Here is a 17,497-nt window from a genome sequence, read left to right as displayed (position 1 = left end):
TCCTGGTAATCTTGATTCCAGCTTGTGCTTCTTCCAGCCCAGCGTTTCTCATGATATACTCTGCATGTAAGTTAAATAAGCAGGGTGACAATATACAGCCTGTGCTTCCATGTCCTAGCTATTGTGAACAGTGCTGCGATAAACATTAGGGTACATGTGTCTCTTTAAATTCTGGTTTCCTCAGTGTATATGCCCAGGAGTGGGATTGCTGGGTCATATGGCAGTTGTGTTTCCAGCATTTTAAGGAATCTCCACACACTTCTCCATAGTGGCTGTACTAGTTTGCATTCCCACCAACAATGTAAGAGGGTTCCCTTTGCTCCACACCCTGTCCAGCATTTGTTTGTAGACTTTTTGATGGCAGCCATTCTGACTGGCATGAGATGGTACCTCACTGTGGTTTTGATTTGCATTTCTCTAATAATGTGATGTTGAGCATCTTTTCATGTGTTTTTGAGCCATCTGTATGTCTTCTTTGGAGAAATGTCTGTTTAGTTCTTTGGCCCATTTTTTGATTGGATCATTTTTCTGGTATTGAGCTGCATGAGCTGCTTGTATATTTTTGAGATAATTCTTTGCTTTCAGTTTTTCACCATTGAGGATAATGTTTGCTGTGGGTTTATCATATATGGCCTTTATTATGTTGTGGTATTTTTCTTCTGTGCCTGCTTTCTCGAGAGTTTTTATCATAAATGGGTGTTGAATTTTGTCAAAGGCTTTCTCTGCATCTGTTGAGATAATCATATGGTTTTTATCTTTCAGTTTGTTAATGTGGTGTATCACATTGATTGATTTGCAGATATTGAATCCTTGCATCCCTGGGATAAAGCCCACTTGGTCATGATGTATGATCTTTTTAATGTTGTTTGTTGGATTCTGTTTGCCAGACTTGTTGAGGATTTTTGCATCTGTGTTCATCAGTGATATTGGCCTGTAGTTTTCTTTTTGTGTGTGGCATCTTTGTCTACCCAGAAGTAATTTAAGCATTGTTTTTAAATTTTAACTTTAAAAGTCTATCAGTATTCAGGCCTAGATAGCTTTACTGGTGAGTTCTACCAAACATTTAAAGAAGAGTTAATATCAGTCCTTCTCAAACTCTTCCCAAAAACATCAGTACAGATGGGACCACTTCCAGTCTCATTTTACAAGGCCAGCATTTCCTCATCCAAAACCAGACAAGGATGCCACAAGAAAATTGCAGGCCAGTATCCCTGATGAACATAGATAAAAAAAATCCTCAACGAAATGTCAGCAAACCAAACCTAGCAATACATTAAAAGGTTCATACTCCATGATCAGATTATTCCAGGGACACAAGGATGATTCAGAATCTGCAAATCAATCATTGTGATATAATGCAATAACAAGGAAGGATAAAAATCATATGATTATTTCAGTAGATGCAGAAAAAGCATTGACATAATTTAACATTCATTCATAATGAAAACACTCAATAAATCGGATGGAGAGGGAATATACCACAGCATAACAAAGGCTGTATTATGACCACAACCTGTATGTCTTACTCAACTGCGAAAAACAAAGCTTTTCCTCTAAGATAATGAATGAGATGAGGATGCCCACTCACACCACTTATTTAACATAGTACTGGAAGTCCCTAGCCAGAGTGGTTAGAGAAGAAAAGAAATAAAAGGTATCCAGTTTGAAAGAGAAGAAGTAAAATGTTCTCTATTTGCCAATGACACAACATATATTATAGAAAACCCTAAAGACTCCACTAAAATAGCTGTTAGAACTATTCACCTAATTCAGTTAAGTATCAGGATACAAAACCAGTATCCAAAAATCTGTTGTGTTTCTGTATACTAATTACAAATTATAAGAGAATTTAAGTTTCACTTAAAATAATTGCATCAAAATGAATGAAATACCTAGGAGTAAATTTAACCAAGAAGGCAAAAGACTCATTCGTATGCTGAAAACTACATGGATGAAATATATTGAGAAGACACAAATAAATGGAAAGATACTTTGTGCTCACGCATTGGCAGAATCAGTATTGTTAAAATGTCCATAATGCCCAAAGAAGCTTTAATGCCGTTTCTATCAGAATTCCAATGGCAATTTTTATAGATTAAACAGTGCTAAAATTTGTATGGAACCACAGCAGATCCTGAATACTCAAAGCAATCTTGAGAAAAAAGAACAAGGCTAGCGGTGCCACACTTCCTGATTTCAGACTATATCACAAATATGTAGGAAGCAAAATTGCTCCCCAGGTGGCCCAGTGGTAATAAATCTCCCTGCTGGTGCAGGAGACACAGGAGATGTGAGTTCAGTCCCTGAGTTGCAAAGAGTAGGAAATGGCAACCCACTCCAGTATTCTTGCCTGGGAAATTTCATGGAGCCTGGTAGGCTATGTCCATGGGGTCACAAAGAGTTGGACATGGCTGAGCATACATGCATAAGAATCAAAACAGTACAGTATTGACATAAAACAAGGTACATAGATTAGCGGAACAGAAAATAGAGAACCCAAAAATAAACCCACATATATATATATACACACACACACATATGAAATTAAAAGACACTTGCTCCTTGGAAGAAAAGTTGTGACCAACCTAGACAGCATATTCAAAAGCAGGGACATTACTTTGCCAACAAAGGTCCATCTAGTCAAAGCTGTGGTTTTTCCAGTAGTCATGTGTGGATGTGAGAGCTGGACTATAAAGAAAGCTGAGCGCCGAAGAACTGATACTTTTGAATGTGGTGTTGGAGAAGATTTTTGAGAGTCCTTTGGACTGCACAGAGGTCCAACCAGTCCATCCTAAAGGAAGTCCTGAATATTCATTGGAAGGACTGATGTTGAAGCTGAAACTCCAGTACATTGGCCACCTGATACAAAGAACCAACTCATTGGAAAAGACCCTGATGGAAAAGATTGAAGGCAGGAGGAGAAGGGGATGACAGAGGATGAGTTGGTTGGATGGCATCACCGACTCAATGGACATGAGTTTGAGTAAACTCTGGGAGTTGGTGATGGACAGGGAAGCCTGGTGTGCTGCAGTCCATGGGGTCACAAAGAGTCGGACACGACTGAACAACTGAACTGATATACACACACGGTCAATGAATTTACCGTTAAGCAGCTAAGAATATACAATTGGCAAAGGACAGTGTAGTCAATTAATGATATTGAAAAGTGGGCAGTTATATGCAAAAGAATGAAACTGGACCACTGTCTTACACCACACACAAAAATTGACTCAAAATGGATTAAAGACTTTAAAATAAGACCTGAAACTATGGAACTTCGAGGGAAAAAAACATGGTTGATAAGCTCCTTGCCATTCATTTTGGTGATAAGTTTTTGAATTTGGCGCCAAAAACAAAAGAAACCATCAACAAGATGAAAGGGCAACCTATAGAATGGGAGAGAATTATTTGTAAATCATATATGTGATAAGGGGTTAATATCCAAAACAAAATATTCACATAACCGGAAAAAAAAGTTTTAAAAAATCTTGTTTTAAAATGGATAGAGGATCTGAATAGACATTTTTTACAAAAGATACTCATATGGCCACCAGGTACATTAAAAGGTTCCTCAACGTTAGTAATCATCAGGGAAATATAAATCAAAACCACAATGAACTGTCACCTCATATCTATTAGAATGGCTGTTATTACGGATATAAGAAACAGTAAGTGTTGGCAGGGATGTGGAAAAAAGGGAACCCTTGTGCACTATTGGTCAGCGAAGGCACTGTCACCCCACTCCAGTACTCTTGCCTGGAAAATCCCATGGGCGGAGAAGCCTGGTGGGCCACAGTCCATGGGGGTTGCAAAGAGTCGGACACGACTGAGCAACTTCACTTTCACTTTTCACTTTCATACATTGGAGAAGGAAATGGCAACCCACTCCAGTGTTCTTGCCTGGAGAATCCCAGGGACAGGGGAGCCTGGTGGGCTGCCGTCTGTGGGGTCGCACAGAGTCAGACATGACTGAAGCGACTTAGCAGCAGCAGCAGCGCACTATTGGCAGGGTGCAATAGTTGGTGCAGCCTCTGTAGAAAACAGTATGGAGGGGCCTCAGAAATTAAAAATAGGACTACCGTATGATCCAGCAGTTCTACTTCTGGGTGTTTATCTGAGGGAAACAGAAGTCCTAACAGAAGTCCTAAGATATCTGTACTTTGTGTTCACTGCAGCATTATTTACTGTGACCAAGACTTGAAAATAACCTGTATGAATAAAGAAAATGTGATGTGTGTGTGTGTATGTGTATATATATATACACACACACTGCAATGGAATATTATTCAGCTATTTAAAAAAAGAAAATCCTGCCATTTGCAACAACAGAGAGGCCTTGAGGGCATTGTGTTAAGTGAGATATATTGGAGAAAGACAAATACTGTATTATCTCATTCACATGAATCTCAAAACTCATTTGGGTGCGAGGAATGGGTGAAGGTAGACAAAGTATCTTACAAAGCAGAGATACTGTCCGAATTGATGGAACAAGAAACACAGGTTTAAATAAATACATCACAAATTTACAGAGAAACAAAACTGCTGTTTTTAAGTATAAGAAACTGGGAGGATCTGGGGTGGAAGGTGGTGGTGTGTTAGAGCCGCATCTGTGTAGTGGGGAATCAGAAGGTAATATCGAAAGTTAATAACTCTAGTGGCATGAGTGTATTAGTTACAGCCATGAAACGATCCTTAGAACTAATAACAATTGATTGAAAATGGTTTCCTCAAGGAAGGGATGAGGCCAGATGTTTCTTAAGTTCTCCAATCAGCTACCAAAAATCATTTTCTTTTAATATCTTTTTCCATGTTGACAGAACTGCTTTATCACTTTTAGAAGAACTGGTTTGAGTTAATTAAATTTATTCCTAACATTTATTTTTGATGCTATCATAAATGGAATTGTTTTCTTGGTTTTATTTTTAAATTTTGGATATTAAGCCTTTTAATAATACGAAATGTCCCTCTTTGTCTTGGTAATACGTCTTTATCTTAAAGCTTCTTTTGTGTGGTGTAAGTCACTCTGTTTCTCTTATGGTTACTCATTTATTTTTAAAAGCAGTACATGCACATACATATTTAGGACATGAGTAGATAGAAACAATAGAATGTTAATGTTAGTTGTATCTGGCTTATAGAATAATGAGTATTATGGGGGCTTTTTTGGTGTGTCTGAGTTCTGTGATTAGTTTGTGTCATAATTAGGAAAAAAGAGATGGCTTATATAAAATTTTAGATACTTTTATCAGCCAGATTTTGGGGGTTGCAAATAGCAGAATTTGACTCAAGTAGAAGATAATTGGCCTAATCATAGAATCAGTTGGCAAGTTGGAGTACTGGGCTGAGAAGAGGCCAGAACTGTGCCAGCTGTGAGACTTTAGATAGGAGACACTTCACTCCTTGCTGCCTTTTCTGGGTGACGCCACAGAAATAAGAGAGCTCTGACTTCTTGTTGCCTTTCTTTTGCTCTTTTCAGTCAAGATTCAAAATCCAGGAGTGAGTGTCCTGCTCTGATGGTTGGCAAGAAAAGTACCTGGCACCTTAAGTTATAGTTTGAGGAGTCCACACAGTGGTGACAAATGATTCCTTAGAATGAAATTAGGATGCTGTTATCAGAAGAAGGGACGTGAACTCTGGCAGCTGAAAAGCAACAGATGTTCACTGTGATATTTGACTTTTTGTTAATGCAGAATTACAGTTTACAATGCTAGTCATAAAAAGTTACCAATAAGAATAAGAAACATTGTTTTGTTAAAAATAGAACCACCATATCATCCACTTCTGGCCTTATAAGCCAGACGAAACTATAATTCTAAAGAAGATAGATGCACCCCTCTGTTCGCAGCAGCACTGTTTAGAGTAGCCAAGACATGGAAACAGCCGAAATGTCCACCAACAGATGAATAAAGATGTGGTGCATATATATACAGTGGAATGCTCCTCAGTCATAAAAGGGAATGAAAGTATGCCATTTGCAGCAACATGGATGGGCCTAAAGATTATCATACTAAGTGAAGTAAATCAAAAAGAGAAAGACAAATAACGTATGATATCACTTATATGTGGGATCTAAAATATGACACAGATGAACCTGCCTATGGAGCAGAAACAGGGACACAGAATAGACGGGTGGCTGCAGAGGGATAGTGATGGGAAAGAGGCATGGATTCCAAGTTTGGGGTTAGCAGATGCAAACTGGTACGTATAGAATGGTGAACAATACGGTCCCACGTAAACCATAATGGAAAAGAATATGAAAAAAATGTATGTACATATAACTGAGTCACTTTACTGTACAACAGTAATTAACACAACAGTGTCTTTCAACTAGACTTCAGTAAAAAAACATTTTAAAGAATTTGTTTTGAATACAACTGACCCAATTATTGTCCCCAAACCTGGATGTGAGAGTTGGACTGTGAAAAAGGCTGAGCGCCGAAGAATTGATGCTTTTGAACTGTGGTGTTGGACAAGACTCTTGAGAGTCCCTTGGACTGCAAGGAGATCCAACCAGTCCATTCAGAAGATCATCAGCCCTGGGATTTCTTTGGAAGGAATGGTGCTAAAGCTGAAACTCCAGTACTTTGGCCACCTCATGCGAAGAGTGGACTCATTGGAAAAGAGTCTGATGCTGGGAGGGATTGTGGGCAGGAGGAGAAGGGGACGACCGAGGATGAGATGGCTGGATGGCATCACTGACTCAATGGGCGTGAATCTGAGTGAACTCCGGGAGTTGGTGATGGACAGGGAGGCCTGGAGTGCTGCGATTCATGGGGTCGCAAAGAGTCGGACATGACTGCGCGACTGAACTGAACTGAACTGAACCTCTATTGGCATGCTCGCCACTGAAGTTCTCACTTGCAGATTTCTCTGTCACTTGACTGTAAGTTCCGTGTGTCTCATAGTGCAGTTAAAATCACTTAGAAAATGAGAAAGCAAACCTTTATATTCGTCATGGGAGGACTTTGCAATTTAACACATGCTAGAATTTCTGTCATCTCCTTCCTGGCTCACTTAATCAGCTTGTACTTACTCATCAAGAGCCAGCTCAAGCATTACCTCATCCAGAAAGACTCCTGCACCCTCCTCCTCATCCCGTCCTGGTTTATGGGCCACTCACCACTGTGCATAGTGCTCTTTTTGTTCTCATCCCATTGTGTCATATTTGTCCATTTGTTTGTCTCTCACACGAGCCAGACTGGCAGAGTGTATCTTGTTTTTCCTTTGATTCTCCAGCCCCTTAGGCCTGGGAAATCCCATCGAGAGAGGAGTCTGATTGGCTCCCATCCATGAGGTCACAAGAGTTGGACACGACTTAGTGACTGAATCACCACCAGCCCCTTACACAGTGTCTACACCTCAGGCATTCAGTCAATATTTGTTGAATGACTGAATGGGTTCCCCAGAGAAAGGAGGCAGGGCATTCCCTATGGAACCCAGCAATGTAAAGGTATGGAATGGTGAGACATTCTAGAGGATCAGCACATTGGACGATGAATGGGAGCAGAAGCTGGTGAATTTGACTGACATTGGTCTCTACAGGACCATGTAGTCCCAAGTTTAGACAGTTGTATAGGCCTCAGGAAGAGAAGAGCCTTGGCAATGGTAGGAAGACAGGACACTAGAGGTTATGTGGTGAATACATCCTGGTTGGGCTGGAGCTGTCAGAGAGCCCTCAGACGGCAGAGTGTTGCTGTCACTGGGAGTTAGAGAGCTCAGACATGGTTTGGGAGCAAATCCACCTCCCGTGTACCAGGCACTTGTTTAAATACTGCGGACACAGTAGTGGATAATATGAATAAGATTTCTACTTACGTTGAGTTTTTTTCTAATAAGGGAAGATGGATAAGAACAACAGACACCAACCAAAGCATACGTACACATTCTCAAAACCGAAGTGCCGTGTTGCAGGTAAAATGTCCAGAACAGCACTCTCCTCCAGAAGCACAAGGGAGCAAACTGGAGAGGATCTGTCTGGAGTATAACAGGGACCCTCCTTTCCTGGCTCACATTCCAGTGGAAGTATAATGACCAGTATCATACATGTTCTTTAGGAATTTGTCTAAAAGATTTATAAGTTCTAGATTTTAAAAATATGTGTGTAATATTTATGCACTCTCCAAAAAGTGTTGCAAAGAAGAAAGTGTTGTCACAGTAATGCTTTTTTTTTTTTTAGCAAAAGTGTTCTCTCCCCACCCTCGTTATATACTACACACAGGAATCTTCCTGTTTAAAACTTAATTGATTGGGTATTATAAATAAAAACCAGTCATTGCCTATATTATTGGCAAGTTGTGTTTGTAGTTAGTATATTTCTAGTGCCTGAAAAATAATCTGATACTTTTACAGCTTAATCTGTGTCCTTGACAACTTGGGGCTTTTCCTTCAAGGGAACAGATTCCAGGAGCAAGAAGTTTTGTATGTGTTCGTTCTCTTCTCTTGGCTGTAGGCTTGTTTAGTGATAGAGGTTCTTTCCTGTTTTCCAGGGCGCCGATAAGACTGTGAAAGGCCCCGATGGGCTGACTGCCCTTGAAGCCACTGACAACCAGGCGATCAGAGCCCTCCTTCAGTGACGGACGGCGGGCTGACGGCTCTGGAAGGGTGGCTCTCCTGTGGCCTCACACTGCTGCCTGTCTGTCTGTGACTCTCTATCTGCCAGCTTCTTCAGCTAAAATACTTTTAGAGGGGTGAGGGGAGAGAGAAATTCATAACCAATCAGACTACCAGGAACAAAAAAACAATGAACAAAAAAAAACAAGATCAGGCTTTTACTAGGATTCCTGATCAGGTCAGCCTCTTTTCCATTTCCAGTTTAAAAAAAAACAGCGGATACCCATGGGAGAGCAAAGACAAAACATACCGTTAATATTTGACCTTTTCAGCTCCCTAGCTAATTTATTAGATTGTGTTGAGGGTCTGATTATACCAAGGCCAACTATACATTTGGTAGCCCTATCTGTGTGAGCAGTAGTGGCTGCTGTGACGAAACTTAGGGTGCTGAGACAAGCAATTAGCTCTAGCCTTCTGCCTTAAGATGCACTCTAGTGGGGATTTCCCGGCATAGTTAAGAGCGCTGCCCTGTGGTTGGTGACCAAATCTCCCCTGGTGACTTCCAGCTTTACATGAGAGCTCGGTTAAGGCGAGGGGGCACATACTCCTCCGCTGCTGGACGGCTGGACTTTGGGTTTCCTCTCCCCCTTCACATGGATTTCATGTATCTTTAGGTAAAACTGACTAGTTATATTTATAAAATCTCAAATTTTGGAAGTCTAAAGGAGAAATCATTCCAGTCTGCATTTTTTTTCCCGTCCTCTAGATTCGCACATAGATCATTGAAACACTTTTCCAACTCCTGCTGGTAGTAAAAGGGGATTTAAAAATAGAATCATAGCCATAAGCCTGTTAGATAAAGAGAGAACAGTTGTCTTAGTACCTATGGATTTTCTTCATTTGCTGTTTGAATAGATTGGCCTCAGTTCTGTTTGGAGAATCAAGGAACATTCTTTTGGAATGCCTCTGTCAGACCCACCTTGGATGCTGATTACTTACTACACCAAAGCTCTCACTGGGGTGAGATATACTGTTCAGACCAGTTTAACCCCATCTCTTAAAAATACGCATGTCACCAGGTTTCCCAGAGTTGTTGATAGGCTTGTGCTGAATGTATGCCAGCCCACCTGCCTAATATATTTTTCTTTTCTCTTTTATGCACTGCATAAAATGGGACACCTTCAAATTATATTCTGTATTAAAAATACAGTGCCCTAAAACGGTGTTCTGACCTGCAGAAAATAGTTAGGCACATTTTCTAATGTTTATTTCTTGAGCAGTACAGATAATTAAAACATACATATACCCTTAAATTTGCTGTCCTGCATATAAAATAAGATTCATTTGACTTGCCATCCATATATGCTTACTAAAAATACTAGCATTTTTCCTTAGCCATGTCATGCAATAATTGAATGTACCTCAAATTTTTAAAAGTGGGGGGAGGGTGGGTTAGGGACTTATATTCAGATTGTGGTTAATAAAGAATTAATGACAATTTTTTAAGGCCATGTAGCATCCTAACAACAGGGTTAAACTAGTACCAAGAACAGTCAGCCTGGCCAATAACAAATCTTACCAGTTGCTGATTGGTTGGTTGATGTGTGGGTTTGTTTGTGTGTATTTTTCCCCGGTGAACCCTTTTTTTATCCTGTGGCTTTTTCACTTAAAACTAGCCTAACCCTGGAATTTTCCTGCGTCCAAGAAAACAATCACAGAATACTGGTTTAAATACTTTGATACCTGTGGCTAATTCTGCTGTCTTGATGCAGGCTATTAGAGTTGGATTAGAAGTCAGTAATTAGTGCTTTATGACATCACTGAACTGAAACACAGTGATCCTCGCTGAAGATGGAGGGCACTCTATCAGGTGTTCTGATATCTTTGTTTTCGCTTCTTGGCATACTGCTGTTAAAAAGGCTCAACTTCTACTCTGCACAGTTTTCACCTTTACTTTCCGAGTGTTTTCTGTAGTAGGCTACTATAGAGAGTGTGCTGTTCTACCATTCCTAAACCTGGTCTGCTTCCTCCAGTCACCTGGTCCAGGGACCATGTGATTCTTTGTACAGTTTATCCTGGTGATCCTTGTAATGCAGTAGAGGCTACTTTGCCTTCCCTCTTCTTTCTCAACCATTTTTGTAAACCCCGTAATTATGAAGCGGTTGCTTGAGAAAATAACAGATAAACATAGAATAGACTGACCAAGATGGTTTAGAGTTTCTTTTTTTTTTTAACTAGGTTATTTATAATGTATTTCTGAACCACTTGGCAGAGAAATTTACAACACTTAATGTTCATATTTTGAATAAAGAAAGCGAAAACCTTGTCTGCTTTTTTGGTACTACATGCATTAGTAAAAGGTTAAGTAAGTTTTGTTCTCCACTGCAGTAATATTTAACATCTCAGAAAAAAATCTTGCATGTTCTGTAGTTTTGTATTAAGTCAGTCTTTTCATATGCACTATTTCAAGTGAAAACAGGTGGTTTACCTGTCTACATTAGTATCCTAACAGATTCCCCCTTGCAGCTTCAGACTGGCGTCCGCAGACTTACAGGTCAGCTAACGGCCCCGGAATCGACCCAGTAGTTCTCTGCACAGCTCACCTTCTAAACCCAGTGGGGCCTGAAGGAGAAGTAGGTGGATGCCATGGGTGGAAGCTGCCAGCAAGCAGGCCCTTCATTCATTGATTTCCTTCCCCCAAATAATGGATTTCAAATCTATATGTACCTATTTGATTTTTTTCCCCTAAAACTTCAACTAAGCTGCTGTTTTCTTCCATGCAATATTGTATACTCGATTGTGTATAGAAGAAGCTGGTGAGAGTGCCCTCCTACATAAGCAATTGCAGTGTTTGCATGCAAAATTTTAAAAAATTTAAATTGTCCTGATTCTATTTTGTAAATGGAGAAACAATCATATCTTTCTAAGCAGTAATGGAGGAAGACTAGTGCTTTGTGCATTTTGATATATTTGAGTTCATTTTTTCCACAGTGTAATACATTTGACACAGTTGGGTTTCTCATATTATCCTAGTTCATGTACATCAGAATGCTAAATAATACTGTGTTTAAGTTTTGTGTTGCAAGAACAAATGGAATAAACTTGAATTGTGCTACAGCCAACGTGTCAGGGTTTTTCATTTTTCTCTTCCCTTGGTTACTTTGGGTTATTATCACCTTCCTCCTCTAGTCTTCTTTATAACTGTATTGCTACTTTGCCTTAAACTTTAATCTGAATTTCCCCCCCTTATTCCACTTCTAGAAAGAAAATAAGACTAGGAAAGATTTAACTGAAATAAACTATACTACTCATCTCATTGAGAGGTTCTGCTCATCTGTCAGTTTCCCAGTACACACTGTTTGTAACAAATGATGAGTTTTATGAGCAGGCTGTAACTGGGAAACATCGGAGTGTCAGGATCTTAATATGTGTTAGAATAGCATCAAGCTAAACCTCATTAATCCTTTCACAATATATCAGACTGTTAGATTTTGTCCTCTTTCTGTAAGATCAGTTATTCTCAAAATGTGGCCCCTAAACTAGCAACTGTAACCTGGAAACTTGATAGAAATGTCCAGCCCGGGCCCAGCAGTCTGTTACACTGAGCCCTCCAGGTGAATCTAATGCACATGAGTTTGTACAAGACAATAAAGAGAAAAACAAAAAGCCTCTAAACAAGATGTCATCAAGGGTGGCTTCCTGGAGAGAAAGTAAACAAGCTGCTGACACGTGCAACAGCAAAACTGGACACCCGAGAGAATTTAAAGATAAGCTTCAAAGTTATGTTCTGGATAAAACGATTAAGATAGAATAGCGGTTCCAAAGATGTAACACTGGTAAGAATGATGTGTATATTCACTTAGTTGTGTCCAACTCTGCAATTCTATGGACAGGAGCCCACCAGGCTTCTCTGTCCATGGGGATTCTCCAGACAATACTGGAGTAGGTTGCCATGCCCACCTCTGGGGGCTCTTCCCAACCCAGGGATTGAACCCAGGTCTCCTGCATTACACGCAGATTCTTTACCATCTGAGCCACCAGGGAAGCCCAAGAATACTGGAGTGGGAAGCCTATCCCTTCTGTCGGGGGTCTTCCTGACCCAGGAATTGAACCGGGGTCTCCTGCACTGCAGGCTGATTCTTTACCAGCTGAACTATGACCCTTCATTATTAGGATTTTTCCCTGAAGGATTAGGGAAAATAGGATAGGATTAGGATTGTCCCATCAATGGCTGTGGACAGTATTTCCATGGTCTCCAGCAGCAACTCATGGTTACAGTCCTCATAGCTGAATTGCTGAGGCTTGAGACTTGTCCAAGCCCTTTGAATTCCTGAGTGAGGGGAACATGCAAGGAATTTGGGGAGATATGTGATAAATCTCATGCTTATGGCGCAGGTCACAGGGATGGCTCTAGTCCAGCTGTGTCCCTGCTGGCTTCTGCCTGGCAGTCTCCTATATCAGGAGAGCCCTCTGGGAGAAAAGGTGCCTTCTCATCTCTGCTGTCCTATGGAGGTATCAGTGCTTTGGATATGGATTTGCTACTGCACCGGGTGTACCACCAACTCGGGAACAGCCACCCTTGTGCCAACAAACCATCTCCTGTTTTAGATCCACCATCTTCCCCAGACACTAACTGGATCATCACACGTCTGCCATAGGATATTTTTCTAGAGTCAGACACGACTGAAGAGACTTAGCACACACAGTAGAATTTATCAGCAGCTTTAGGAACACCTGATACATAGCAGACTTTCACTGTATTTGCTCTGAACCACTAAGGTCAAATCATTATACAGTCAAATGCAAGATAAACTTTGTTTTAGTAAATCCTAGCTAAAGGATTACTGGCTATTAGGATCGTGGGGCTACACCTAAGTGTCATTGTACTCAAATATTGGCCAAGCAGCCTCAAAAGTACCACTGAACTTACAGACTGAAATCAATTACATGCTGAGGAAACGCTGACCATGGGGTCAAATGCAGGTCACTGAGCTATTTGTAGTCTATACTAAAACACAGCTGTAAATAGAGTAGCGACACAAAGGATGGTCTGGCCACCCTAGCAACTTCTACGCATTCAGCAGCTGCAGCAGAGCAGCCTCATTCGCATCATTTGGGTAGAACGATGGGTCACAGGTCTGGCAGTGTTGACAGGCCACAGCATCTTATCACACAAAGAAAAATAATGTATAGACAATTCTTAGCCACTGGATGCTGATTTTGAAGACACTATTAGATAACTTTCTTTTTAAAAAGAAGCTGTGTTTTTCTAAGGTTTTTCTAACAAATCTAAGGCTGTATCCGATATCTGTGTATCTTCTTGATATTTAATAATGTCCTATATGTTTATGCACACCCACCAAGTCTAGCCATGTACCCCTGTTGGTGAATTGTGAGTCCAATTTCAGTAGGCTTGAAAGTACTCGATCTAAGTTAATTTAATTTTACTAGTAGAATTTTAATAAATAAATATTGTGTTACAGCTAGGAGTTGTGCTGAGAACTTTTTACTCTGGTGGTGGTTTAGGTGCTCAGTCGTGTCCAACTGTTTGCAACCCCATGGACTGTTACCCTCGCAGGCTCCTCTGTCCATGGGATTTCCCAGGCAAGAATACTAGAGTGGGTTGCCATTTCCTTCTCCAGGGGATCTTCCCAACCCAGGGATTGAACTTGGGTCTCCTTCATTGCAAGCGGACTCTTTACTGACTGAGCCAGCAAGGAAACGGCCCTTTTATATTATCTTTTTCAATTTTCATAATAATCATGTTAAAGATATATGTTAAGGAAAAGAGAGTATAAAGTTAAATAACTTGCTCACAGCCAATAGTTCTGTTTGATTTTAGAGCCCACACTCCTTCAAATTAAATGAAGAAGAAAAACTATTCTCTTCCAAAACCAGAGCTTATACCTCGGTGCTCCCTTGCAGAAAGTTCAAGGAAGCCTAGCAGCCCTGGTACCTCTTTTTCTTAATAATAGGTCTACAGAACTTATTTTGCATAACAGAAAATTTATGGGGGAGGGAAGGGCTGGGAGTTCAGGATTAGCAGGTGCAAGCTATTATATATATGATGGATAAACAATAAAGTCTTACTGTATAGCACTGGGAAATATGTTCAATATCCTGTGATAAACCATAATCAAAAAGAATGTCTACATCAAACCAGGCAATCCTAAAGGAAATCAACCTTGAGTATTCATTGGAAGGACTGATGCTGAAGTTCCAATGCTTTGACCACCCAATGTGAAGAGCCAACTCATTGGAAAAGACCCTGATGCTGGGAAAGACTGAGAACAGGAGGAAAAGGGGGTAAAAGAGGATGAGATGGTTGGATGGCATCATTGACTCAATGGACATGAGTCTGAGCAAATTCCGGGAGATACTGAAAGACAGGGAAGCCTGGCGTGCTGTGTAGTCCATGGGGTCGCAAAGAGTCAGAGATGACTGCACATGAGATGACTGTGGATAACTCAGCCACTTTGCCATACAGTAAAGACTGGCACAACACTGTGAGTCAGCTATACTTCAGTGAAAAGATGACATTATAAAAAGTAGATCTGCCTAACTGATTTATTTTGCATAATATGAACATTGTAACCTTTAGCCAACACCTCCCCACTTTCGCCTCCCCTAGGGGTTGGCAGTCTCCATTCTGTCTCTGCTACTGTGAATTTGAATCCTTTTAATTCTACACACGACTTGTTTCTGACATTTCACTTAGCGTAACACCTATCTTGCCGCAAATGGCAGAATTTCCTTTTTCCAGGGCTAAATAATATTACCCCTATATCACATTTTCTTTGTCCATTTGTATAGCAACAGATATTTAAGTTGTCTCCATGTCTTGGCTATCATGAATAATGCTGCAAGGAATGTGGGAGTGCATTCAACTATCATTCAACTATCTCTTTGAGATCTTGGTTTTACTTTCATTGGTTATATACCCAGAAATGGAATCACTGAATCAAATGGTAATTCTATTTTTAATATTTTAAGGAACCTCAATGTTGTTTTCCGTAATAGTTGCATGAATTTACGTTCTCACAAATAATAAGGGTTCCCTTTTCTCCACATCCTTACCAACATTTGTCCTTTATGAGGTTTTGTTTTGATAACAGCCATCCCAACTGGTGTTAAGGTGATATCTCATTGTGGTTTTGATTTGCAGTTCCTTGATTAGGGATGCTTCCCAGGTGGCTTAGTTGTAAAGAATGTGCCTGCCAATGCAAGAGACTCAAGAGACACAGGTTCAATCCCTATGTCAGGAGGATCCCCTGGAGTAGGAAATGGCAATTCACTCCAGTATTCTTCCATAGGAAATCTCATGAACAGAGAAGCCTTGCAGGCTACAGTCTATGGGGTCACAAAGGAGTTGGATACAACTTAGTGACTAAACAACAAAAATGATGATTAGTGACATTGAGCTCTTTTTCATATATATGGTGGCCATGTGTATGTCTTCTTTGGAAAAATGTCTATTCAGACATTTTTTATCAAATTATTTGGGAATTTGCCCATTTTTAAAATCAAATTATTTGGGTGGTTTGTTGTTGTTGTTGTTTTTGTTTTTTTTTCCCGCTATTGAGTTATAGAAAGAAAGTGAAGTCACTCAGTCATGTCCTACTCTTTGCAACCCCATGGACTGTAGCCTGCCAGGCTCCTCCATCCATGGTGTTTTCCAGGCAAGAGTACTGGAGTGGGTTGCCATTTCCTTCTCCAGGGAATCTTCCCGACCCAGGGATTGAACCCAGGTCTACCCGCATTAAAGGCTTTACTGCCTGAGCCACCAGGAAGATCCCATTGAGTTATATAGTTCCTTATATATTTGAATATTAACCCCTTATCAGCTATATGGTCTGCAAATATTTTCTCCTATTGCGTAGGCTGACCTTTCATTTTGTTGATGGTTTCTTTTGCTGTGCAGAAGCTTTTTAGTTTGATGTGGCCACACTTAATCTTGTTTTGCTTTTGTTGCCTGTGCTTGTGATACTATATCAAAGAAACTATTTCAGAAACCAGTGTTAGAAGCTCTTTCCCTGTATTTTCTCGGAGTCTTATTGCACTGGGGCTTTAAGTCTTTAATCCATTTTGAGTTGAGTTTTGTATATAGTGTGAGATGAGAATTCAATCTTATTCTTTTACACAGGGATATCTAGTTTTCCCAACACTGTTAATTGAAGACTATCTTTTCCACATTGAGTCTTCTTGGCTCCTCTGTCAAATATTAGTTGAGCATACGTATATGCCAGAGTTCATTTCTAATTTCTTTTATTCTGTTCCACAGTCTGTCTGAATGTCTGTTTTTATGCCAGTACTATACTGTTTTGATGATGGTAACTTCATAACATGTTTTTAAAATCAGGGAGCTTTGTTCTTCTTGCTCAAAACTGCTTTGGCTACTCAGGGTCTATGGTTCCAAATGAACTTTAAGATTGTTTTTCTATTCCTGTAAAAATGTCTTTGGGATTTTAATAAGAATTACATTGAATCCATAGATCATTTTGGTAAATAGGGACAGTCCAACAATATTAATTTTTCCAGTCTGTGAATGTGGGACATCTTTCCATCTGTATTTCTTTTATCAATGATTTGTAGTTTTTAGTGTACAAGATTTCACCACTTTGGTTGTTAACTTTATTCCTAAATATCCTATTCTTTTTTACACTATTGCAAATGGAATTGTTTTCTTAATTTCCTCTTTGTTTTTGGCTACACTGCACAGCTTGTAGGATCCTACTTCTCTGACCCAGGATTGAACCTGGGCCTTCAGCAGTAAGAGCACAGATTCCTAAGCACTGGACCACATTAGAATTCCATTTTCCTTTTTGGATAGTTGTTTGCATATAGAAATGCAACTCATTTTTGTAGACTGATTTTCGTATCCTCTGACTTTACTGAACTTGCCTATTATTTCTAATAAAGTGAAAATTAAGTTTTTGAAACTAAACAC

At 40.0% G+C, this 17,497-nt stretch overlaps 1 protein-coding gene across 8 annotated transcripts in view; it reads left to right on the top strand.

Moving 5' to 3' along the window:
- Positions 1–17,497, top strand: part of MTPN (myotrophin) — a 130,648-nt gene that overhangs the window by 58,484 nt on the left and 54,667 nt on the right. Inside the window, exon 4 of one of the 8 annotated variants that reach the window (XM_069588466.1) lies at positions 8,487–11,667. The exons of the other annotated variants lie outside the window; for them this stretch is intronic. Within the exon in view, the coding sequence (XP_069444567.1) occupies positions 8,487–8,573 (87 nt within the window). The 3' untranslated portion in view covers positions 8,574–11,667. Of the gene's footprint in view, positions 1–8,486; positions 11,668–17,497 lie in introns of those variants that run through there. 8 annotated transcript variants of the gene reach the window in all.

The sequence above is a fragment of the Ovis canadensis genome, chromosome 4 (genome assembly GCF_042477335.2).
Source record: "Ovis canadensis isolate MfBH-ARS-UI-01 breed Bighorn chromosome 4, ARS-UI_OviCan_v2, whole genome shotgun sequence".
Classification (NCBI taxonomy): domain Eukaryota; kingdom Metazoa; phylum Chordata; class Mammalia; order Artiodactyla; family Bovidae; genus Ovis; species Ovis canadensis.
This window is presented reverse-complemented; position numbering and strand designations above follow the sequence as displayed.